Source organism: Gopherus flavomarginatus, chromosome 6 (assembly GCF_025201925.1).
Source record: "Gopherus flavomarginatus isolate rGopFla2 chromosome 6, rGopFla2.mat.asm, whole genome shotgun sequence".
In the NCBI taxonomy this organism is placed as follows: Eukaryota; Metazoa; Chordata; order Testudines; family Testudinidae; genus Gopherus; species Gopherus flavomarginatus.
The window spans coordinates 95,679,840-95,705,585 of record NC_066622.1 but is presented as its reverse complement, the minus strand read 5'-3'; the positions used below and the strand labels follow the sequence as shown (position 1 = coordinate 95,705,585).

At 42.1% G+C, this 25,746-nt stretch overlaps 1 protein-coding gene across 3 annotated transcripts in view; it reads right to left on the bottom strand.

The window, feature by feature from the left end:
* Nucleotides 1-25,746, bottom strand: part of LOC127053931 (nucleolar RNA helicase 2-like) — a 46,154-nt gene that overhangs the window by 15,527 nt on the left and 4,881 nt on the right. Inside the window, exons 2-10 of one of the 3 annotated variants that reach the window (XM_050959396.1) lie at nucleotides 22,516-22,785; nucleotides 20,632-20,707; nucleotides 19,703-19,881; nucleotides 17,904-18,021; nucleotides 16,574-16,759; nucleotides 9,831-9,976; nucleotides 8,552-8,701; nucleotides 1,421-1,582; nucleotides 475-594 (exon numbers count right to left, since the gene is read on the bottom strand). In XM_050959396.1, the coding sequence (XP_050815353.1) occupies nucleotides 475-594; nucleotides 1,421-1,582; nucleotides 8,552-8,701; nucleotides 9,831-9,976; nucleotides 16,574-16,759; nucleotides 17,904-18,021; nucleotides 19,703-19,881; nucleotides 20,632-20,707; nucleotides 22,516-22,785 (1,407 nt within the window). The remainder of the gene's footprint in view (nucleotides 1-474; nucleotides 595-1,420; nucleotides 1,583-8,551; nucleotides 8,702-9,830; nucleotides 9,977-16,573; nucleotides 16,760-17,903; nucleotides 18,022-19,702; nucleotides 19,882-20,631; nucleotides 20,708-22,515; nucleotides 22,786-25,746) is intronic. The other 2 variants (XM_050959397.1, XM_050959398.1) reach the window with 2 other exon arrangements.

The window sequence follows — 25,746 nt, the reverse complement described above, 5'->3', positions numbered from 1 at the left end:
GTTAGCGTAAGCCACAAGCAGGCCTGGACATTCTGTTTACCTGGAATGTCTGTAGGCATGGAGCCCCTTGGTTCCCTGTGGTCGCGGTTTGCTGTTCCCAGCCAATAGGAGCTGCAGGAAGTAGCGCACCACTTCCCGCAGCTCCCATTGGCTGGGAACACCAAACCGCGTCCACAGGGAGCCAAGGGGCTCCATGCCTGCAGACGTTCCAGGTAAACAAAACGACAATGTATTAGAAATTCAATTCAATGATTCCATAGAGTTTAAAATCATCAAATTTTGGTGTAGGTGGGTGACAAGTGATTATCCAGTAAAAGGAAAAAGGGAAAACCAACTACACTTCAGTTAGAGGGTAGTGCTCACTTTACGCTTCATAACAATCTGATTATCAAATAGTGTATGGATTGCAGGATTTTATGAGCTATCCTAACACACTACATACATAAAGTGCACATGACTAAAATGATACTGTACTGCTTTTTGTTCCACATGTCTTAGCTGACTTTCTTCCTTTCGCTGATAAAAACAGACACACATCCCAGTCCGTCCAGCTCGGCCTGTGCGCCCAGAACGATGAATATATGACTCCACATCCTTCAAGAAAAATACCTTTATTACTTTTGTAGTTAGTCAATTCACAAAGGTCCATGGAAGCTATTACATTAGTGTTTGGAGATATATTATAATAAATTGTATCTGAGAAATTAATTAATTTTTTTTTAAAGTCAAACTAGGTAAAAAAAAATACCCATCAACCTAGGTTAAATATTGCTCAGAGCTTAAGTTACAAGCCTAGGACAAGTATGTGCTACTATGCTTCTATCATCATAGGGAATTCAAGCAAAGGTTTCAATTTGCTCTTGTGCAACTACATGTAGCTAAATACCACACATCACACTTACCACAGTGTACAGGATGAGAAATCAGCATGTCCCCAGCTAAGCTGAATAAACCTAGGTCTTGTCTGTATTCGCTTAACTTCATTCAGGGTTCTCTCTCTCCATTGGGCTCTTCTTCCCACCCAATTATGTTGCTCTTGGTAGCCATTCCATTCTACTGCCTCTCCAAATTCTTTTCAAATTTACCACCACACACTGCTTTGGAGGGCAGGATTTTAGTCAACTTTGCTCAACAGTTAATATATCAAACAGAACTAGAGCCTTGCCAGAGCTCATCAGAAGGCATTTTAAAAGGAAACACCTCTAAAAGGTACCATGGAGTCTACAACTGATGCATCCTAAGTTGTATTCTGATCAGGAGACTACCTCTGGTTACTATAAGCTTCCTTACAGCAAAACTATAATAAGAACTGTGTGTGTGGTGAATACCACTATTTAAATGTTACTTTATCGATCACATGAAAACAAATAGAGGACTACTGTATATATTACAAAAGACACACAATATACCCATCTCCTACCTTCGGTGGTGAACTTTGTACAACCAGGTCAACTTCAGGGATATCTAAACCGCGGGCAGCTACATTAGTTGCAACCAGAACTTTAAACACTCCATTTCTAAAACCTTTCAATGTTATCTCCCTTTGATTCTGAGGAATGTCACCATGCAGTGACTGGCAATCCTGTAAAACAAGATTATTATGACAGTGTATAAAAGGCACTACGCTACAGGAAGGATACTGAAAAACTGAAATATTTTAGTTTACATGGCAAAAAATTATCTCAATACTTAGCTTTCTATACAGTGCTTTTTACCCTTATAGCCCAAACTGCTTTACAAAGAAGTAGGAAAGCATTATTCCCATTTTACAGATTAGGATATGGAAGCAACAGGTATCTTGCCACAGCCACACAGAGTCAGTGTCAGAGCTAGATCTATAACCCTGTCCCAGCTTCCAATCCAGTGCTCTATCCAACAGGCTTTGTTGACGTCCCAAAATAAAACATAAAAGCTACCTCTAACGCAGTTCTAGTCACACTATTGTGCCACTATATCATCAATGTCATTTAGCTGCCTTTTGTTAGAAAGATACACAGCCTATGCTCCCGTCAAAAGAAGCAAGGGCAAAAGTACCAGTAATTCTTAAAGGATAAAATGATTTTTTAAAAATGACTAAAAAAAGGAGTTTAAAAATAATCATCTTTTAGACACCCACACATGTGCCTGAAAGTTTCTTTACTTATTATTACAAACACCCAAAATTAATATAACTGAAAGATTAGAGAATATTGTTTCTTTATTTTGTGCACTTGAAAGCATTTTATGCATAGTCAGGGCTGGTCTACACCAGAAGGTTACACTGATCCAGCTACATCGCTCAGGGGTGTGAAAAATCGACACTGCTGAGCAACAGTCAGCTAAATCCCCACATAAACAGCACTAGGTCAATGGAAGAATTTTTCCACCAAACTAGCTACCACCTCTTAGGGGGACAGATTTACTACATTGACCGAAGAACCCTCTCATCACTGTAGTAAGTATCTACACTGAAGCTCTACAGTGACACAGCCCCAATGCTGTGCTGCGTCCGTGTTTTTAAGTGTAGACGTAGCCTCAGTTTTTCTTTTTGTTGTCTTCCATACAGGAACAGAGAAAGATTATAAACCACAAATTGGATAAGGACTCAGGGACCACTATAGGACCTAAATTCTTTAAAAATGATTACATTTCAGATTGATGCTGCTTTGTAGAGGGTATGGGTATGTATTCCTCCAGCAAGCTGATATATTAAGATACTAAAACAAAAACAGCTGAAAATATTTTTTCTTCTACCTGCCAAGATCAGAGTTCTGCATTTCCCATGCAACAGGTGATATCACTAACAGAATGCAGGAAAAGGCTCCATGCTCAGGTTTAGTTGTTAGTGAGGTCATCTAATAGTGCAGGAGAAAAACACTCCTGAACACAGTTGTGGCAGGTAAAAGTGTCTCAGTTCCCCCCAAAAAGTAGAATGCCATACTACTTTCTATTCATGCTGTAATGGATCTGATTGAATCAATTATTAAAATCAATACCATGCAGATTGGAGTTGTACTAGGATGATATTTACCACCAAGGGATTTACTGCAATACAAGCACTCATCACTAATGTTAGGGTGATTTGCTGATGCACCACTATCTCAAATGCTAGTATCAGCACTAAAATCAACTATATTCAGTTCTCTGCAGACTTAGAAATAAGAACTGAAGACCTCTATTCTGTGACTCTAGAAAGTCTGAGAACCCCCCTTTTTTCATGCCCCAATACAGATTTAAATTAAGCTAATTTCAAATTCCTCATAAAACAGTTCATAATGAATGTAATAAAACCTTAGTAATTAATAACTAATGAATGTAATAACCCCTAGTAATTAATAACTAAAGTAACAAAACAGAAGCAACCCCTAGTAACTGACACTTCTTACAAGAGGTGCATCCCAGCCAGTCACTGTGCTAGTGTCATAGTACGTTAACCACACTATGAACTGCTGCCAGAGTAACTCCCATGACTACAAATCACCTTCCAAAAGATATATCAGAACCTTCATTGTTGTCACAAAAGAGATTACTCATCTTCTTCGAAATGTGTTGCAGATGTACGTATGTGCATGGCCTGTGCACCAGTGTCAGAATTTTCCTTACTGGTATGCATAGTGGCAGCCCCGTCCACTGCCAGGTTCCTCATACTCTGACTTCAGAGCATAACCTGCAGAACTCCTCTTTCAGCTTCTTCACACTGGAAGCCATTGGTAGAATCCAGTGCAGAGAAGAAGGGTGGGTTGTATAATGAATATATGTGACATCTCAAACAACAGTTACAAGGTAACTGTTTTTAATTCAAGTACTTGCATACGTCTATTACACTGTAGGTGACTCCCAAGTGTTACCCAGGCAGTGGATGACTTGACTGCAGGACCACTGTCCCTACAGTTGTATCTTCACTCAATGTGGCAGACAACACATAATATCTGGTGAATATATGAACAGAAGACCACTCTGCCACCCTACATATGACTATAACCAGAACATGTGCCACAATTGCTGCCGAGGCCAAAATGTGCTCTGGTTGAGCATGCCATGAGTTCATCAGGAGGCTCCCTCTAACAGCATAAGAGTCTGAACAGTGACTGATTGAACTTTCATACACTGCATAAGAAACTCAAAAGGGCTTTGTCTATTCCAAGTGAAAAGCCAGATCTCAATGAACATCCAGGCAGGGGAAGTCTTCACTCCTTGTGGCTTTGGGAAGAAAACTGGCAGCTATACAGTCGATTCAGATAGAAATTAGATACTACTTGCAAGAGAAATTTAGATGTGGTCTAAGTTGAACATTGTCCTTGTAGGTGTGTATGGCACATCAGTGACCAATGCACTCTCCTAGTAGAAACAATGGCTACTAAGAAAACTACCTACCACGTGTAGAAGTGTGCACAATGCTAAAAGCACAAAAGGAGTGTCCAACAAAGCAGATAATGCTAAACTGTAATCTCAAGAAGGTGTTTCTACTTGCCAGGAACCTAACTATCTATCTAGACCTTTCAGAAATTTGGTTGTGATAGTAAGACTAATTTCACTCACTCTGTCTATGCGAGGCTGGATCACTCAAATAGTCACCAGATGTACCCACTGACTCAAGGACCTCTTGATGCCAGCTGGGAGAGGGCACAGGGATGCATAAGGGTTAGAAGGACCCCTGGGTCTGGTATTTACATTCTAGTTCACCAAGGACTGTCACATAAGTCTGTGACACATTGGTCATCATAATCTTTGAAAAATGTACGCACAGATAATATGTAAAGACATATGCACATATACACTGGAAATTATGCAGATAAGGCAGGGGTGGGCAAACTTTTTGGCCCAAGGGTGACATCGGCATTCCAAAACTGTATGGAGGGCTGGGGAGGGAAGGCTGTGCCTCCCCAAACAGCCTGGCTCCTGCCCCCATTCACCTCCTCCCACTTCCTGCCCCCCGACTGCTCCCCTCAGAACCCCCGACCCATCCGACGCCCCCGCTCCTTGTCCCCTGACCGCCCCCTCCTGGGACCCCCGCCCCAACTGCCCCCCACCCTCTATTCAACTCCCCCTGCTCCCTGTCCCCTGACTGCCCCCCCCCCAAACCTGTGCCCTATCCAACCATCCCTTGCTCTCTTACTGCCCCTGGGGACCCTCTGCCCCTTATCCAACCTCCCGCCCCCATATCATGCTGCTCAGAGCAGCAAAAGCTTGCAGCCCCGCTGTAACCAGCCACACCGCCCATGCTGCTCAGCAAGAGCAGTGGGCCAGAGTGCTGGCAGCGAGGTGAGGTGGGGGAGGGGCTGCGGACTAGCTTCCATGGGCTGTAGTTTGCCCACCTCTGGTATAAAGCCTTGTAGTTAAAGGCAGGTCATCCAGTGGAGACAGACTCCTTCAGACAGGAGATGGGAGACACCTATCTCCCTAGGTTACCACTGTATATCTTACAATAGAAGTCTATTAGCATACTAGTCAAATGCTAATTAAGGAAAATTAACAGGAATGAGACAAACAGCAGGGTAACTGGCAACACAGAGTTGCACACTTGCCATAGGATAAGTTTTTCCTACCAGAAATGATGAGCTTTTTGGCACTTGTGTTTTCGGGGGGTGGGGGTGGGAAAGGGGTATGAGGTGTAGCCTTAGCCCAGCTCTACTGGCTCCTCTCATTCATCATGGCCACAACTAAAGAGCCACATGTGGAATGTAAATAAAAAAACATTCAAACTGCTGGGATGAAACCTGGCATTTACGGTTCCATTTGTTTGGTCACAACTGGAATGGAGAAATGGTTTGCCAGAAGGTTTCAGCTGCCTGTAAAATGGCTTCATTGACAGGCAGGGCTGCCTTTCCTGCTACAGTTAGTAGAGACTGTTGATCAGCTCACATGTATTCTCTTCCACTAGCTCAGCTTGGATGCCCAGGGAAGCTGCTGCTCTCCTGGGAAGCTCCTGATGTCTTAAAGTCACAGCAGGGATGATGCCTCTGGTATCAGAGCCTCTTCAGATGAGGAGGAGGATGTCTAAAGGGGAGGCACTGGAGATTGCTCCCAAGGTTGATCCTGTAGTACTGGGGCAGGCTCCAGCTCTGGAGCAAGGTGAGGCAAGTCCTGAGCTTGAACATACAAAGGCTTATCACTACCAACCATGTCGGGAGTCTCAAAACCAGTAAGAGAAGGGTGTGTGTGTGTGTGTAATCTAGATACTGGAAGCACCGGGGCCTAGTCATGACTGGCCCAAACGTCCCAATCTGTGGTTGAAGTCTTCTTGAACCCATGCCAGTGAGTGCAGGAATGAGTTCAGGAGGAAAGATCTGAACTCTCTGTCAATACCCAGAAAGCCTACCTCAAAGCTTGACGAAGAATCTGGGAATTCCAAAAGGCAGTGTGGCATGATACCAGGAAGGGTCTTCTGTGACCTCAATTTATATTTGCATCAGGGGCATGGTATCAAGTGAAGCATGGATGGCTTCCTAGCTGCTGGTAATATGCAGTGTGGAGGATCTGGCACCAAACCAGAAGGAAGGAGCCAATACCAAGCCTGAAGCTGGTGGCTCCAAAACAGAGCATTCTAGTACAAACGGTCTTGAGAACTGCACTAGTCCTTGACAGGGAACTTTGCCCTGAAGCAACAGTGACTGTAGTACTGACAGACATAATAAGTCCCTGGTTGTGGCACATAGGTACCGACTCCGTGGGTGCTCTGAGGCTGGAGCACCCACAGGGAAAAATTAGTGGGTGCTCTGCACCCACTGGCAGCCAAGCTGCCTACCTCCCAGCGCTTCCTGCTTAGGACTTTCCAGGAGGAACGGGGGAGGAGTGGGGACGCAGTGCGCTCAGGGGAGGAGGCGAGAAAAGGCAGGGCAGGGGAGGGGACTTGGGGAAAGGGGGTGGGATGAGGGCAGGGCGATGGCGGGGCCAGGGGGTGCCGAGCACCCACTGGGAACAGTGGAAGTTGGTGCCTATGCCGTGACATTAACCTCTGGTTTAATCAGTACGGACATAGGCTGCTGTCCCACTGCGACCAGGAACAACTCCCTTGGTTGCAACCAAGGGAGCCAGTCTCGATGGTCTCTGGGAGGGCACCAGAGTTGATGGCTCAAGTATCTCTGTATTAGCCAGTATTGGGCAGTAGGGAGCCAAAGGGCACACTCCACCATTGGTACCAGAGCATCCATCCGTAGAGAAGTCCCATGTAACAGACTTTGAATAGCCTGATGCCGACTTTTTCTTCTATTTCTGAGACCAGGAAGTCTTAGGCCTCAAAGACAACAGCACCACATACAGGTGTCTCCTAGGGCTCCTGTCTGTAGGACAAACCAAGGAAGCACTGCAAGAGAGAGTAGAAAAACTTCACTTGATGATCAATAAGGTTCCAATACTGGTCTAATGCCAGCCACCTTCACAATGTAATGGAGATGTCCATCCATTAGCTTCTTTGTCCTGATCTTGAAAGCACTTGAGACTGCACAAATAAAGGTCACTGACAAGCACAAGCTTTCTGCAACCCGAGCAAGTTTTAAAATCTGGGAACCTTGGCATATGCTCCCTCAGTACCAGGTGGGGCATGGATGCCCTGCTGACTGGAAAAAAAAAAAAAAAAAAAAAAAAAAAGATTAAGAACAAAAATTTTTTATTTAAAATACAACAAAGTCAAATAAAAATTGTAAGCATCAGGTGACAAAAAGGAGTGCCACTAGGTACAAAAGCTTTTGTTGACAAGGAACACAAATGCTCTGACCACCGAAGTTAAGAAAGAACCAAAGGAGGGGCAGGACAATTCTTCCCTTTATACTCTCACTTTGGAGCATGAGGAGCTCAGCTGTGGATGCTGGCAACCCGTATGGTAACCTCTAAGAAAGACTCTTCAGCACCATAGGGGAATCCAACATTTAAGACTACAATGCTGTAGACCAGGGATGGGTTACATTTTTGGCCAGGGACTAGAAATTGTATGGCAGGCCATGAATGATCACAAAATTGGGGTTGCGGTGCGGGCTCTGGGGTGGGGCTAGGGATGAGGAGTTTGGTGTGTAGGAGGGTGCTCCAGGCTGGGATCAAGGGGTTTGGAGAGCAGGAGGGGGATCAGGGGGGCAGGGGCGTGGGGAGAGGCTCAGGGGTACAGGCTCCAAGTGGCGCTTACTTCAAGTGGCTCCCAGAAGCAGTGATATATCCCTTCTTCAGCTCCTATGTGGAGGCGTGGCCAGGTGGCTCTGCACACAGCACCACCCCTGCAGCTCCCATTGGAGTGCAGGAACGGGAGTGGGACAGCCTCCAACCCAGCGCCCTGGCCGGAGCAGTGTGGGGCAGCCTCCAACCCAGCACCCCGGCTGGAGCGCCAGAGCATGGCCAAGTCGTTGGTGCAGCCCCTGACCCACGGGGCCATAGTTTGCCCACCCTGGCTGTAGACTCTTGGCTGATCTTGGTAGTTATATCAAAATTCTGAAACCACATGATAGTTCAGTTACCTCCTGCCCAATTTTGCCTTGTCCCCATAGAAAGAACGTTACGCTCTTGCAGATTTAGTAAGCATGTGTCTGATGCCAGCCCCATGTTGATAAACAACATACTACCTTGCAAAATAACTAAGACGGCATACCTGTTTAATAGAATTATTCAGGGCCAGTTCATTTGCTTCCTTTTTGGTCTCACAAAAGACTATGGTCCGTCCATAACTGCCACTGTAAACCTGTATGACATCTCCAATAACTGCTTCTTTTTGAGACCAGTGACACTCTATAGCCAAATGCTGTTGAAGAAATATTCTACCATTTAGCTGGCAGAAAAAAAACCTTAAATAAAGTCAAGTTTTAAAAATATTTAGAATCTATTTGAAAATGTAGACTCCAATATAAGTACAAAGATGTTATCCTTTGAGGAATATGTTCAGATTACACAGAATTAGATTAGACATACTATTAAAATATGTCAAAGCAATCAAATGCATAGATCTGTTTTGCCCAGTATGATTAGAAAAAAACAGAATAAGAAGGTGTGGTCATAGGATGAAAAATTAGATTTGTTCCAAACAAGTTCCCCCACAGAGAGAAACCAACAATGAGCTGATCTTTCACGAAGTAGAGTCAGGTATACATAATTCCACCCCCCTGCCCATATTTTATTTGTTTTATATATAGATATAGATATTTACTAGAGCTTTATGGAAAGTTACATAAAAACAATCCATATTTTGAAGATAATGGTTTAATTAAAGTCAATTCTTTGTGACAATGGATTTTGGCATTTTTCAGTCCTACTGAAGAAACCATATTGTGCCGTACTGACCAGTCAAAAATAATTTTCAGGGTAAACTATTTAAATGGAAGTGTCTACTTTGTCAAGTAAAGAACAATTTAACTAGTTTGTTTTTAATATTTAAGTGCTCATACTGTGTCCAGCACTGTGGTAACTGAATACATATCAAAGAGTGTCTTCAATAGGGTGGCACACCTTGCAGTGTTTGAAGTGGCACTGTGAAAGCAGATACTTCCAGCCAGAAGACTAGGTGATTTCTAATTTAATAAGCCTACTGCTTCAAAGGTGAAGGTCAAAAGTAAAAGTACATGCTAAGACCAGAAATAGCAAAGGTTAACAACAGAGAATGGTGTTAAATAACTAACTTTGCTTTAGCCACAAGTAAGATCACCAGCTATTTCAGGAGAAAATATAGACATTTCACATTTACAAAAAATAGTTTGAGTAGCTGTAATAACTTCTGTACCAAAAGAGTATTACATTTCAAACTATATTTCCAAGTTACACCAATAACAAAGATATATTTGTGATGTATTTTCAAATTCATACCATAATAAAGTATACGTAACATGGAAAAACAGAAAAAGGAACTAAAAATATGCCACACTAGCCAAGTTACTTACTTCTACAGTCACAGCAGCTTTCTGAGTCCTCTTCCCGATGAGGTCAACCTGTTCATATCTGGATTTCATGTATTTCTTAGCCACATCATATACCCAATGTGGGCAAGTTGCAGAAAACAGCAATGTCTGGGGATTGTCTTCAGAATCTTAAAAAAAACCAATGATCTGTTTTATGACCTTGGTATCTAAAATCCTAAAGTGGCATGTTGATTCAGGACAAATTTTCCCCATGTACTCTTGTGATGCTTCAGATACATAAAATATGGACAACATTCTATTCGAGTTGTCTTCATGATGACCGGTACTCTAAGCTGCTGTACTCTTTTCCAACCATTCTGGAAAGTGCTCACTTTTGAGCCAACTTCCAGATGAGTAGAGTTAAACATACCTCCCTTGGGTGTTAACACTGAGCCATGTCAGTAAAGTAGAAGAGTGTTTTTCTTTTGAGCAACATAAGGTGTTTTTGCCTCCACCCTCATAGTAAGTGTGCAGCCATCTTGTTCAAGAGGGAAGGTAAAAAACTCCATGTATTTATGTAGACTATAGCTTACCAGGCCACCAGACCAACTCATAAAACATCATTAGCACCACTTTTTCTTTTAAGTTAAAAAAAAAAAAACAAACCAACTTTAGCAAGATCCAACTACTAGTACTATTCAGTAAGCTGCTGTGACACCCACACAAGACAAAAGTAATGTTTGTGACACTGGCAGACTAGATGCCTGCTCATTCCAAGGAGTCACCGAACCCTGACAAATGAGTAACTGGAAATCAGTCCGGCGCACCTGTGTGCTAGCATTGTTAAAATAGATGTTAAGTTGATAAGAACATGTTTGGACTTTATGAAATGCTCGTGAATTGTTGCATGCATTACTCTCACTTGTAATATGTTACCATTTTATAAGACGAGGTGGCCAAACTTACTGATCCTCCAAGCTGCATATGACAATCTTCAGAAGTCCAAGAGCCGAGGCACACTTGCCAGGACTCAGGGCTTCGGCTCTGCAGGAAGCACCTGACAGAGCACAGGACTTTATCCCACTCCTGCTGAAGCCCCAAGACCCTCCTCCCCATTGGGAAGAAACCCCTACCTCACCACCCCACTGCAAGGCAGAGGTCCCGAGTTCCCCTACCCAGTCAGGTAGATGGAGAACAGGAGGGGAGTAGGAGGCTCTGTGAGCCACACTTTAATGGTAAAAGAACCACATGTAACTCATGAGCCAGTTTGGCCATCCCTGTTATAAGGTAATATTTAAGTGTTTGCTTTGTAACTATAATAGTGTTTGCTATGAAACTAGAAACCTCCCATCCCACTCAGTCAGGAGAGAAGCATTACCAAGCATGAAATACTAGTTTACCACAAGAGGTGTCATCTGCCCAACAAAAGGCCTACTGAGACTAGACAAACTATTGTGGAACATCAGTGGACAAAAGATTTTGCTGATTGCTCCCCGCACACCCATGAAGAGGGGATGTGCACAAACCCTCTGTGACCCTATAGCCCATATTCTTCATAGAGATATTATATGAATATGGCATAACTAAGATATATTTGTAACACAGTGCCTCGAGGGAACACCCTGCACCCCAATATTCATCCTTATAATATGATTTTGTAGTATTCAATGCAAAGTTTGTCATGTCGTATGTCTTCGGAAGGCTCACGATGCACTGAACATTGTTGTTACAGTAATGATATAGGTTATAATTTCATGTATATAGTCATGAGGCTGAAAACGTATCCTCATAGCTTAAAGCAAGCCCAGGAAAAACTCTCGAAGAGCAGAGAGGCAGTTCACACCTCATCAGGGCAGGTATGGGACAAACCCAGCCTCACAGGAACAAAGGACGCTGGCCTAGGCAGCAACAAAAGGATCTGTTGGACTGAGTGAGTCATACCCCATTCCTTTGATCAGTTTGAGTCTGCGATGAGGTAATGCTCACCTGACTCTGAAGGTGGGGGGGCAAAGCCAAGGTGGAAGAAAGGGCATGATAAAAGGGAGAGAAATTTGCCATGCTCTCTCTCTCTTCCACCTGCATCTACAGACACCACATCAAGCAACTGAAGCGCTGATCAAAGGGGAGAGCCTGGCTGAAGAGCAACCAGCCAGCCTGTGGTAAGACGCATCTAAGTTTGTAAGGACATTGAAAGCGTTAAGTTCAGCTTAGAATGCATGTTGCTTTTATTTTCATTTGACCAAATCTGACTTGTTATGTTTTGACTTATAAGCACTTAAAATTTATCTTTGTAGTTAATAAATCTGTTTGTTTAGTCTACCTGAAGCAGTCCATTTGATCTGAAGTGTGTCAGAGACTCCCTTTGGGATAACAAGCATGGTACATATCAATTTCTTTGTTAAATTGACAAACTCATATAAGCTTGCAGCATCCAGCAGGCATAACTGGACACTGCAAGACTGAGGTTCCAAGGATTGTGTCTGGGACCAAAGATATTGGCTAGTGTCAATCGGTTGCACAATCTAAGGAGCAGCTTACATGCCAGAGCTGAATAGCCCAGAAGTGGAGGTTCTCACAGCAGAGCAGGGTAAGGCTGGCTCCCAGAGTCTAGGATTGGAATGACCTAACAGATCACCGGTCCAGATAACACCAGAGCGGAATGTCACAATGTTTTATGCAAGACACATCATGTTAGGTATCAGTGGAAAGGTTATGATTTACTGAATAGGATTATCCTATTTGTAAGCATGTATAATTTCTGTACCTGAAGTTAGGAATATTAACTATGTTACAATTACAACTGTGTTTACACTTGGAGAACGCCCACCAGACAATATGCAATCAGCCCAGATGGGCCATTAGGAAGGACAATAGGACTCTGAAGATGCTAATCTCCCTCCTTCCTGAGAAGTTTCCTGGGATGCTGCTTTGACACTGCAAGGTCATGTGATGTCACCTGGTACTGGACACCATCTTGGACTGCTGGAATTTTTCCATTAGAAGGGGGTGGAAGTAAAACTGGGAAACAAAGGATTCCTGCCATATGCAAATCCTATTTAAGGCTGGGGAGTGAGTTAATCTAGGTTCTTCTCCACTGCCTCCCTACCCAAGAAGGAAGACTGCTGAAAACACCTGAAGAAACAAAGTAACTAAGCTGAATGGGGGTGAGGAAGAAACAGGGGCTGAGCCTAGGTAAGAAAGTCTACCTGTGAACATAAGAATGGCTGTACCGGGTCAGACCAAAGGTCCATCTAGCCCAGTATCTGTCTACCGACAGTGGCCAATGCCAGGTGCCCCAGAGGGAGTGAACCTAACAGGCAACGATCAAGTGATCTCTCTCCTGCCATCCATCTCCGTCCTCTGATGAACAGAGGCTAGGGACACCATTCCTTACCCATCCTGGCAAACAGCCATTTATGGACTTAGCCACCATGAGTTTATCCAGTTCTCTTTTAAATGCTGTTATAGTCCTAGCCTTCATAATCTCCTCTGGTAAGGAGTTCCACAAGTTGACTGGGCGCTGCGTGAAGAAGAACTTTCTTTTATTTGTTTTAAACCTGCTGCCCATTAATTTCATTTGGTGACCCCCTAGTTCTTGTATTATGGGAATAAGTAAATAACTTTTCCTTATCCACTTTCTCATCATCACTCATGATTTTATATACCTCTATCATATCCCTCCTTAGTCTCCTCTTTTCCAAGCTGAAGAGTCCTAGCCTCTTTAATCTTTCCTCATATGGGACCCTCTCCAAACCTCTAATCATTTTAGTTGCCCTTTTCTGAACCTTTTCTAGTGCCAGTATATCTTTTTTGAGGTGAGGAGACCACATCTGTACACAGTATTCGAGATGTGGGCGTATCATGAATTTATATAAGAGCAATAATATATTCTCAGTCTTATTCTCTATCCCCTTTTTAAGGATTCCTAACATCTTGTTTGCTTTTTTGACCGCCTCTGCACACTGCGTGGACATCTTCAGAGAACTGTCCACGATAACTCCAAGATCTTTTTCCTGACTCGTTGTAGCTAAATTAGCCCCCATCATATTCTATGTATAGTTGGGGTTATTTTTTCCAATGTGCATTATTTTACATTTATCCACATTAAATTTCATTTGGCATTTTGTTGCCCAATCACTTAGTTTTGTGAGATCTTTTTGAAGTTCTTCACAATCTGCTTTGGTCTTAACTATCTTGAGTAGTTTAGTATCATCTGCAAACTTTGCCACCTCACTGTTTACCCCTTTCTCCAGATCATTTATGAATAAATTGAATAGGATTGGTCCTAGGACTGACCCTTGGGGAACACCACTAGTTACCCCTCTCCATTCTGAGAATTTACCATTAATTCCTACCCTTTGTTCCCTGTCTTTTAACCAGTTCTCAATCTATGAAAGGACCTTCCCTTTTATCCCATGACAGCTTAATTTACATAACAGCCTTTGGTGAGGGACCTTGTCAAAGGCTTTCTGGAAATCTAAGTACACTATGTTCACTGGATCCCCCTTGTCCACATGTTTGTTGACCCTTTCAAAGACCTCTAATAGATTAGTAAGAGATGATTTCCCTTTACAGAAACCATGTTGACTATTGCTCAACAGTTTATCTTTTTCTATGTGTCTGAATTTTATTCTTAACTATTGTTGCGACTAATTTGCCCGGTACTGACGTTAGATTTACCGGTCTGTAATTGCCAGGATCACTTCTAGAGCCCTTTTAAAATATTGGTGTTACATTAGCTAACTTCCAGTCACTGGGTACCGAAGCCGGTTTAAAGGACAGGTTACAAATCTTAGTTAATAGTTCTGCAACTTCACATTTGAGTTCTTTCAGAACTCTTGGGTGAATGCCATCTGGTCCCGGTGACTTATTAATATTGAGTTTATCAATTAATTCCAATACCTCCTCTAGTGACACTTCAATCTGTGACAGTTCCTCAGATTTGTCACCTACAAAAGCCAGCTCAGGTTTGGGAATCTCCCTAACCTCCTTAGCCGTGAAGACTGAAGCAAAGAAGAAAGGAATTCCTGTGAAAAGAATACCTGGAGTTTTAGTTGAAAGCATTGCAGTTTACCTTCAAGAAACTCTGCAACCAGCATAACACAACATTTAGGGTCAGAATTCGCTATTAACCAGTTAATTTAGTGTTTTAAGTTTAGGTTGAGTATTTTGTTTTATTTGCTCAGTAATCTGTTCTGATTTGTTTGATATCCCTTATAATCACTTATAATCTTTTGTAGTTAAATTTGTTTTTTATTCTAAAACACAGTTTGTGCAATTCATACTGGCTTGGAGCAGGAGGAAAGCTGTGCATATTTTCCTCCACATTGAGGGAGGGAGCATATTTCATGAGTTTACACTGTATAGATCTTTATACAGCACAAAACAATACAATTTGGGGTTTACTTTCCAGAAGGTGTGTGCACTTGAGTGCTAGGCAATTCCCTAGCTGAAAGCCTTCCCATGCAGCACTGATTTCAGTATTGGTGTCATTCTGCAGCGGGGTGTGTCTCTACCTGTATGTGCGTGTGCACACGTGCAGCAGGACAGGGTGAGGGAACCCAGGCTGGTGGAACAGGTGGGCCCAGTGAAACCCCAGTACATCAGGTGGCACCCTGGAGAGGGGGTGGGGGAGTGTCCAACCTATCATACACTCCTCCTATCACAGTTTGAACTCTGGACTAAAAATCCTTGACCAGAAGGAACTGTATCATTATGCTGCTTTGAATCTGGAGAAGGCAATATTTTAAGTATAAGCAAGAGATCCCCAAGCTACTTAGCTTGGGTTAGCCCTAAAAGACATGTAGAGGTAGTACATTACAGCAGCTTCAATTTCTTTTTGAAACCTAAGGCTTTAACTAATTTGTGTGCATGTTTACCTGCTTTAATCTTATAAATAACTAAGACAAATTAGTAAGAGTTAATAAATCTTTAGTTAGTCTATTACAAGATTGGCTACAAGTGTCATCTTTTTTGAGAGATCTATGGTAAAATTGATCTAGGGTAAGTAAGTGACTGGTCCTTTGGAACTAGGAGTAACCTGAAAATTATTGTAATTTTGGGAGTAAGGGACCATCTACCAAAAGGCAGGCTTACCTGGATGGCAAGAGACACCAGAGAGTGCCCAAGGGAACTGTCTGTGACTCCATGCTAATGCTGTTATATGGAGCTTAAAGAGTTCACATTTGACAATTGGTTGGTGAAATCTAATTATAGAACACACAACCAGTTTATGCCCTGGTTTGTAAGTCTGCCTTAACGTTGGCACCCATGTTCGTGAACCACTCCAGATGGCTTGACAATCCTAATCCCAAATTAATTACAGATACAGGGAGAAAAAAAAACTGGATTAAAAAGAGGAAGGGTTTATCTTCAAGATTAAATACTAGCCTGATGAGATGTCCAGACCCCATTAACATACTGAAAAGGGTAAGAGTAGGGAGCTTCCACTGACACTGCTTAGGAGTGCCAACTTTCCATTTCAGCCTATGGATAAGTGCCAAGGAAAGTTATCTAGCTGACATTGGCAGATGGACTTGGGCCATGCCTGAAGAGTGACATCTTATAGGGTCTGAAGATTCTATTAATGATTTCCAGATCTATAGTACACTAGATAGAGACATCTCCAGCAGGTTTCCATAGCACTCATTCGTTTTCACTACCATTAATCTTGTCACAAGACAGTTGATTTACATGGTGTTATAACACCACATGCAACCACCTGGGTTTTAGTGGTCTAATTACTAAATGATATTCCTTACTATTCACTTAAATACTGAATTTACCCTTCTTGTACGCAACTCGTAAAATGTCCTCCACTTGTTCAGCAAAGCCCATGTCCAACATCTGGTCAACTTCATCCAGGACAACATGCTTGAGTTTGGAAAGATCAAGCTTGCCATTCTGAAGGTGGTCTTTGATTCGACCTGGGGTCCCAACCAAGATGTCAATACCACTTCGAATTAAATCAACTGAAAGAAAAATTAGTAAAAGATACACGTAAGAGCAGAAGAGTTTAGAAAATGGCAGCAGTTTACAAGTACAGGATCACTTTCACTATATTGGCAATAATGCACTGATAAATGTTATAGCTGAACAGAGATCAGAAAATTTATACAGCTGAGAAATACTGAAGCCACAGCTTGTGAAGTTTTATGTCAGAGTTCATTTCCCAAATAAAACAAGAGAAGGGGAATGAAAAAAAATGATAAAAAGGACAGACAGGGACCACAATGGTCTCAGCATTGTGAAATATTTTTTCTAATAAGAATGAGAAGGGCAATGAGAGTTTAGTGGTGAGTAAACAAGTTATTTTTTTAAGCAGTTAAGAAACAGTTGGCTCTTTCCAAATTATTTATTTTAATCAAACTGAAATGACTCTTGGGAAAACTAAACTATCAAGCCATTAGTTAGTTTACCAAAGCTCACTAGTTCAAAACTGGGACAAAAAAGTTGAATTAAAAAATGTTAAAGAAGTGTTGTCTCTGAAAACTTCTTCATGCTGTCAATGTCACTTAACCCCCGTTTCCTGAAATCCTACAGAAAAATAGGATTCCTTCTCGATCCCAGCCAAACCCAATAGCTATGCCCATGATGCATAATTAACAATGAAGTGTCTTCTTTCCATCCTAGTTATGCATTCACAACCATCCTGATATAACTAATAACATTACCGTAATATAGAATGTTTCCTCCATCCTCCTGGATATAAGGATATTCTCCATAAGAGATCCAGCTACTTGCACAGATGCCATCTCCATTGACAGCTTTAAGACTTAACATCTTCCACTTTTAGATTTACTTTCTTGATGTTTGTAAGACAAAGGTTGTTTACAAGAAAACACAATGTTTTCATATACATGTAGCAGGAAATGTCCTCCTTTCTCTCAAACACCCAAGTCAATGTGGAAGAGGTGCATGACCCCTGGAATAAGGAAGGCAGCTGTGTGTTTTACTAAGGATCCTCTTGTTTTCCTAGCACAGATGGACAGAGTAGGCTACTTAGTTTCTTTAAGAGTTTTCAGTTTCTGATTAAAATTATTTATTTGGAGAGAGACAACAGTGTTTGAAGTGTTACCAATCAATCTGCAGGTCAATCATTAGAACCTTACTTACTTTGTCCACTGTATGCAGTTCCTCCATAAAAACAAGCCACTGAGAGTATCTTGGTGATGTCTTTGAAGTTTCTGGCTACTTGGTTTGCCAACTCTCTAGTGGGAGTAAGAACTAACACCTACAAAGAAGGAAGAAAGAGTTAAAAATAGATGTTACTTCACTTGGAGTCTGTCAAGAAGCCATACTGGTTTTCCATTTAGGTTGGTAAATTTACACCTCTATTGTAATTGTTGCAGGTTTAAAGAAATGACATTTAAAGCACAGTTCAAGGTTCCTATGGCCTCATCAAATCACAAACTCATCATTTTACATGCTTGTAAGAGACACTGCTATCTCACATAGAAAATTACAGCACATGACAACCTATGTTAAGACCTAAACTTAATATAATCTATTAAAATATTTTAAATTTAAAAATATTCAAGCAGTACATATTTGCTGCTGAATTTCTAAAGAAAGTCAAACCACTGAATTGGTGGAAGTCACTGCCTAAGTACCTGGAATTGCAATTTGTTACAGTGATAAACCAGCTTTTGACAGCAGTATTCACTTCTGCAGAGAATATCAAAGAGAATATTTTCTTCATTTCAGTTCATTCAGTTAGTTTCATTCAAAATTAAGACACCAACTGGGAGTAGAAAGAATGGAAAAGCTTGTCTTCCTCTACTTGGAACTCCTATGATTCCTCCTGCGCAACAGAGAGGATGAGTGGTGCCAGGACTCTGCCAATATCAGACGTGCACTTCTCAGAGAAGCCCAAGTGCTGAACACCCTCTGAAGGTCTCCCTCAAAAGAAACTTTAGCCTGACCTCTCTAACTTTCTTGGTCCTCAGCTTGAAGTCATTACAAACCTCATACCAATCCCTAATGTGAGACTCACCCAGACACCTTTAAACTAGAATGTGGGCCACGCACAGGCATCAGTTTAGATGAAATATAGGGCTTGAAGCCCAGTCACTAAGGCATTCCTCAATACCGACAAATGCAACCCTGAAATTGGGAACCTGAGAAACAAATTTTAATAAACGAAATGTTATTACTAACTAAGACTGGGAATCTATATACAACTAGATGCTGAAAGAACTTGCTGAAGCAAGACAAATTCCAACACCTGTCAAGGGCAGTAAGAAGGAACTCAGGGAATCAGGGGCAGCTTCGCCCTTTATACTTGCACACAGTGGCACGTGGCAGCAGAGACTGCTCGTGCTGCACTGATGGGTACTACTAGGGGAAACATTCTGACAACAGGTATCTAAAAGGGTGTCATCAGGAGGAGGGAGAAAACTTGTTCACCTTAGCCTCCAATGACAGAACAAGAAGCAATGGGCTTAAACTGCAGCAAGGGAGATTTAGGTTGGACATTAGGAAAAAGTTTCTAACTGTCAGGGTAGTTAAACACTGGAATAGATTGCCTAGGGAAGTTGTGGAATCTCCATCTCTGGAGATATTTAAGAGTAGGTTAGATAAATGTCTATTAGGGATGGTCTAGACAATATTTGGTCCTGCCATGAGGGCAGGGGACTGGACTCAATGACCTCTCAAGGTCCCTTCCAGTCCTAGAGTCTATGAATCTATGAATCTATGAAAAACAGTGCTTGAGGTAAAAACATACACCAAGAGTAGAACGTCCATGTGCAATCACTTGAAGAACCGAAGGCACATACACACCTACAGCAGAATCTACATGAGCACATACTTTAAGAATCCTTTTTCAGAGATGACTAAAAACCTGAACCAGCACAACAAAAAAACAGTAAATGTGACATCAGAATTTGTTCACTATCAGGTAATTTAGTTACCTTTGGCGTGCGGCCTCTTTTCCTCTCCTGTATTTCTCCCTGAAGCTTTTCAATCAAGGGAATGGCAAAAGAGAATGTTTTTCCAGTTCCAGTTCGAGCTTGAGCTACAACATCTTTGCCATCATATATGTGCTTGAAGGTCTTTACTTGTACAGGAAACAGGTATGTTACACCTCGAGCTGTGAGACAGTCGAATAAGGCTTTGTTAAAAGGTCCAATGAGCTGATAAGTACATTATATTTGGTGCTCTATGTGTGTAAACTTGAACATGGCAGAACATCACAAGCAGACTAGACACTATTCCCAGAAAAAGCAGGATTATATCACCTTCTCTAGTTTACTAAGTCTCAGAATCCAGTTCAATAATAATCCAGTTGGACTCACTTCACTCAATTTGCTAACATTGCATTGCCAGAGATATTGATTACTCTGTTCCTGCCCACCAACTTTCCTTCAAAAGAATAATTCTGCTGCCCTACGTATGCAGTACTCTCCACCCATTTCTTCAATCGCTTGAGTACTGTTTGATTTGAAACAGTCGTTTATGAATTACTTGAACCTGTTATAATATTACATACAAATATTGTGTTATAAATTTGTTCATCAGTATTTATTGTAGAACTTTTAGCTCAATTTCAGTGGAATTAATTCTTATTCTGTAAATGGAATAAAGTAATTTTAAGCCACAGTATCTTGATATTGGGTTCATGTTAGTTAAAGTTCTAGCATAAAGGCTGAGCTGACTAGGATGACATATGTGGATACCATGCCATTTGGGTACCACCAGAAGTGTGACAATAGTGTTTGCATTCACAAGGGTAGGGGACACATCTTATTACTACTTTTTCCCTCACAATCAACACAAACAGAATTAAAGATGCTTCTGTTCTGTCAGTTTTACTGTTAAATTATTATGCCATGAAAGTTACCTCGAAGAAGCTCAATAGTCCCTTTGGAAATACAAAAATTGGAGAAAGCACCTTCCTTCTGCTCTACAGTCAGTTCCTGTTAGGTAAAAATAATACTTTGCACATAAGTATTGAGCATTTCAGAGGTAAGAAAATTAAGGCAGAAAGGGTTAAATGACTAATCCCAAGGTCCGTTTTGCAGTAGCAGGATCAGGACCACAATGCAAGGTCCTGAAATCCAATCTCTTGTTCTAACTACTGAACACCACTGCCTTGCGTGACCTCCATGCAAAGGATTTAAAAAGTACATTAGGAAGTCACATTTTTTTTATCTAATGCATATGAAATAGCAAGGTTAGTGCTCATTAGTCCTCTTGTGGAGAGAGACTGAACAGAGTCAGAAAAGTAAGCTTGTTATGTTTTACTTGACGACCTCCACAGATCCCTCAAGTCCCCCATTCTAGCTTTCTTTCCCCAGAATTCTGTGTTGTAGCCACTACAAATTCAATTGATACAAGTTACACATTACTAGGGCTTCCAGTACTCCACAGTTCACTAATATCAATGCCTTCCACAGATTGTGATGCAGTTTTAATACGTTTTTGATGATATAGTGGCTCCAACACAGAATTCTGAGGAAAGAAAGCTAGGATGGGAGACTTCAGGGCTCTCTGAGGGGCACCAAGTAAAACTTTACAAGCCTATTTCAGTGTGATGGTTCAGTCTCTCTCCACAAGGAGGACTAACCATCACACTGAAATAGGCTTGTAAAGTTTTACTTGGTGCCCCTCAGAGAGCCCTGAAGTCTCCCATCCTAGCTTTCTTTCCTCAGAATTCTGTGTTGGAGCCACTATATCATCAAAAACGTATTAAAACTGCATCACAATCTGTGGAAGGCATTGATATTAGTGAACTGTGGTTCACGCACTTAAGGTTTGAAACTATTTCCATAGCAGTGCACCAGTAGTAGGCTAATCCAGGGAGTAAGAAATGGCTTGGAATCAAGCCCAACTTTTGCTTATTGCAGTACAAATCACTATCACTGGGCCACCAGTAACTGTTTTAAAAATAAACATCCTTGAATTAAACTGAAGGAGTACTGGAAGCCCTAGTTATGTGTAACTTGTATCAATTGAATTTGTAGTGGCTACAATACAGAACTCTGGGGAAAGAAAGCTAGAATGGGGGACTTGAGGGGGCTCTGAGGGGCACCAAGTAAAACTTTACAAGCCTATTCAGTGTGATGGTTCAGTTTCTCTCCACAAGGAGGACTAATGAGCACTAACCTTATTGCTATTTCACATCAAATGGGGCTCAAGAAAGGGAAAAAAAAAAACTATAAAGAAACAACAGAGAAGAACATGGGAGTTACTGCTTCTCTCCACGCTTCTAAAAGGTTTTCAGCAATAAGCAGGTTACATTTAGAAGCATAAACTCTTGTTATGATTGGGTATATTTGGGGAACTAATCTGCAGTAAAGATTTTTCATTTTTAAAATCAGTCTAGTTCTTCTCATGGGATTTTTGAGCATTAAGTCAAGCACAAACATTTAGAGCACAGCATATACATATATGCAGTAGTTTTCAGCTAGAAGCAATTCAAGTTTACTTTACTGTAAAAAATAATTATATTCAAAATAGACCAATTAAAATAGACTCCTGGAAACTGCATCCATATCGAATGACTAATACAGAATCTAAAAGCACTACCTGGCTGCAGTTATTACCCACAGCATAAGTTTTGCAGCTGCCCATGTTGTAATTTAAGTAAAAACTAAATATCCTTTACATTGGTTACACAAAAACAAATGTTGAAAAATAAATCTATTAAAGAGAATTTCTTCCAAACTCAATCACGGTATAACAGAGGAACCCAACTGTAGCAAAACCCAGCATCTACTTGCACCTGCTCCTGTTCGCTGTCACACTCTCCACTTAATGCTTCACTGAAATTACATTGTGTTTTTGTGGGGGTGACTCCATTGCTTAGGGAGAAGGATTTCTTCTTGTGCTCTGGACTTCTTTCCCCAGTATCTCCATTCGCACTCTCTCTCCCCTTCATCTTTTTGAGTTTGGGAGGTTCAAGGTCATCTTCAGACAGCCCATTTTCCTCTGTTCGGGATTTCCTCTTCTTGGATTTATCATGGTGTTTAGACTCACTCTCTTTTTTATCTTTCTATTAAGTAATAAACAAAGAAACCACAATTAAAATAAAACTGCAGATTTTCATACAATGTAAAATTGTTCCAAGAATGAAATTGTTCCAAGAATGAAAGGAACTGGTTGCTCTCTATCCATCTGTAAATACTTGTTTTCATATTAGTTAAAATCAGAGGCATCTTTTGCATAAGGACGTGAATGAAAACAGACTCATTCATGTTATGGGGGAAAATCCCATCATGCATTTTTCTGATTTTATTTGCAAAGAATTTATACTGTCCATTCATTTGGAACTCAAACCATAATACACGTGCTTTTTTTTACAAAGTAGTTTGCAACCCATTAAGGAATTTCAGAGAGATCAATATCATGGTTTAATCCTAAAGTTTTACCCTCTTTTTCAGATTATTTGTAACAGATACTATAAAATACTTCATCCCTTTTAAAAAGGTGAGCATACACTTTGGTGTGAAGCAGAAACATAGGGTTACCATATCACATTTGACTTGAGTTTGGTATACTGTTTGTTTCTAGCAGTAAATAGTACCAAAATATGAGAAGTAAGAAACCCTAAGGCCTGGTCTATACTATGAGTTTAGGTCGAATTTAGCAGCATTAAATCAAATTAAACCTGCATCTGTCCACACAACAAAGCCACTTTTGTCGACATAAAGGGCTCTTAAAATCAATTTCTGTACTCCCTCCCGACGAGGGGAGTAGTGCTGAAATCAACATTGCCAGTTCAAATTAGGGTTAGTGCGGATGCAATTTGACAGTATTGGCCTCCAGGAGTTATCCCACAGTGCACCGTTGTGATCGCTCTGGACAGCAATCTGAACTCGGATGCACTGGCCAGGTAGACATGAAAAGCCCCGAGAACTTTTGAATTTCATTTCCTGTTTACCCAGCATGGACAACTGATCAGCACAGGTGACCATGCAGTCCCAGAATTGAAAAAGAGCTCCAGCATGGACTGTACGGAAGGTACTGGATCTGATTGCTGTACGGGGAGACAAATCTGTGCTATCAGAACTCTGTTCCAAAAGACAGAATGCCAAAACTTCTGAAAAAATCTCCAAGGCCATGATGGACAGAGGCCACAACAGGGACTCAACACAGTGCCGCATGAAACTTAAGGAGCTGAGACAAGCGTACCAGAAAACCAAATAATCAAACGGATGCTCCGGGACAGAGCTGCAGGCATGCCACTTCTACGCTGAGCTGCAGGAAATTATAGACTCATATGAGTCTATGGGGGGCTGCCACCACTACCCCACCCTTGGCTGTGGACTCCGATGATGGGGTACTCTCAGTCGCCATGCCTGAGGATTCTGCGGATGGGGAAGATGAGGACGACGACTATGAGGTTGAGGAGAGCACACAGCACACCGTCCTCCCCGACAGCCAGGATCTTTTTCTCATCCTGACTGAAATACCCTCCCAACCCTCCCGAGGAGGTATCCCGGACCATGAAGCCATAGAAGGGACCTCTGGTGAGTGTACCTTTGTAAATATAAAACATGATTTAAAAGCAAGTGTTTTTTAATGATTAATTTGCCCTGAGGACTTGGGATGCACTTGTGGCCAGTACAGCTACTGGAAAAGTCTGTTAACGTGTCTGGGGATGGAGCAGAAATCCTCCAGGGACATGTCCATGAAGCTCTCCTGGAGGTACTCTAAAAGCCATTGCAGAAGGTTTCTGGGGACAGCAGCCTTATTCCATCCTCCATGGTAGGACACTTTACCATGCCATGCTAGTAGCAAGTAATCTGGTATCTTTGCATGACAAAGCCTAGCAGTGTATGGTCCCGGTGCTTGCTGGCATTCAAGCAACATCCGTTCTTTATCTCGCTGTGTTATCCTCAGGAGAGATATTGTTCATGGTAACCTGGTTGAAATATGGGAATTTAATTAAGGGGACATTCATAGGTGGCTGTTTGCAGGTAGCTGAAAAGAAATCCTCCCCGCAGTTAGCCAAGCGGGGGCGGGAAACATTGGCGCTGAGCTGTTCACGTTTGGCTAGCAGGGATCTTGCCTGATACCAGCCACGCGGTGCAGTTGGGGGGAGGGTTAAAGCAGTCATCCCAGAGAAAAGGAGGGGGGATAGTTTGGTTTGTGCTGCTGCACGTTAACATGAAAACCACAGCCCTAAATGGACAACTCAATGGGTTTTGCTTGGTATGGGAAAGGAGGGCGCTGCTGTTACAAACGTTGCAGAAGCTGAAAGACTATGGCTTACCATAGCTGCCTGCAAGCCGAATTCTGCTGCCCTAACACCAAAGCCGCAGGCACTCAATATAAGATGCAAAAAATGACCTTGTACCGAAATCACATGTGCTATGTAATGTGAGTAGTGTTGTTCACTGTGAAAGAGTATACATTTTACAGAACAATGGGTATCTTTTTAAAATACTTCTCTCCCTTTTTTTCCTCTTGCAGCTGCAGATGTTTTAAGCCTCCCTCCTCCGTCCCAAAGGCTATCTCAGATAAGGCGGTGAAAAAAAACGCACACACGATGAAATGTTCTCTGAGCTATGCAGGTGTCCCATACTGAAAGAGCCCAGCAGAAAGTGTGGAGGGACACAATAGCACAGGACAGGAAAGCGGCTAGTGAACGTGAGGAGAGGTGGCGTCAGGAAGATCAGAGGAAGCAGGATGCAACGCTGGGGCTACCGTGGGAACAAACGGACATGATCTGCGTCTGGTGGAGGTGCAGGAACGTCAGCTAGAGAGACTGCTGCTGCAGCCCCTGTTTAACTGCTCTCCCTCCTCCCCAAGTTCCATAGCCGCCTCCTCACCCAGATGCCCAAGAATGCCGGGGGTGAAGAGAGCGCAGGAGGCGGCTCCAGGCACCCAACTATATCACCCCAGTAGACAGAAAGCTGTCATTCAACAAGTTTTGAAGTGACCTTTTCCTTCCCTCCTCCCACACCCCACCCAGGATACCTTGTGAGTTATCTCCCTATTTTTATAATCA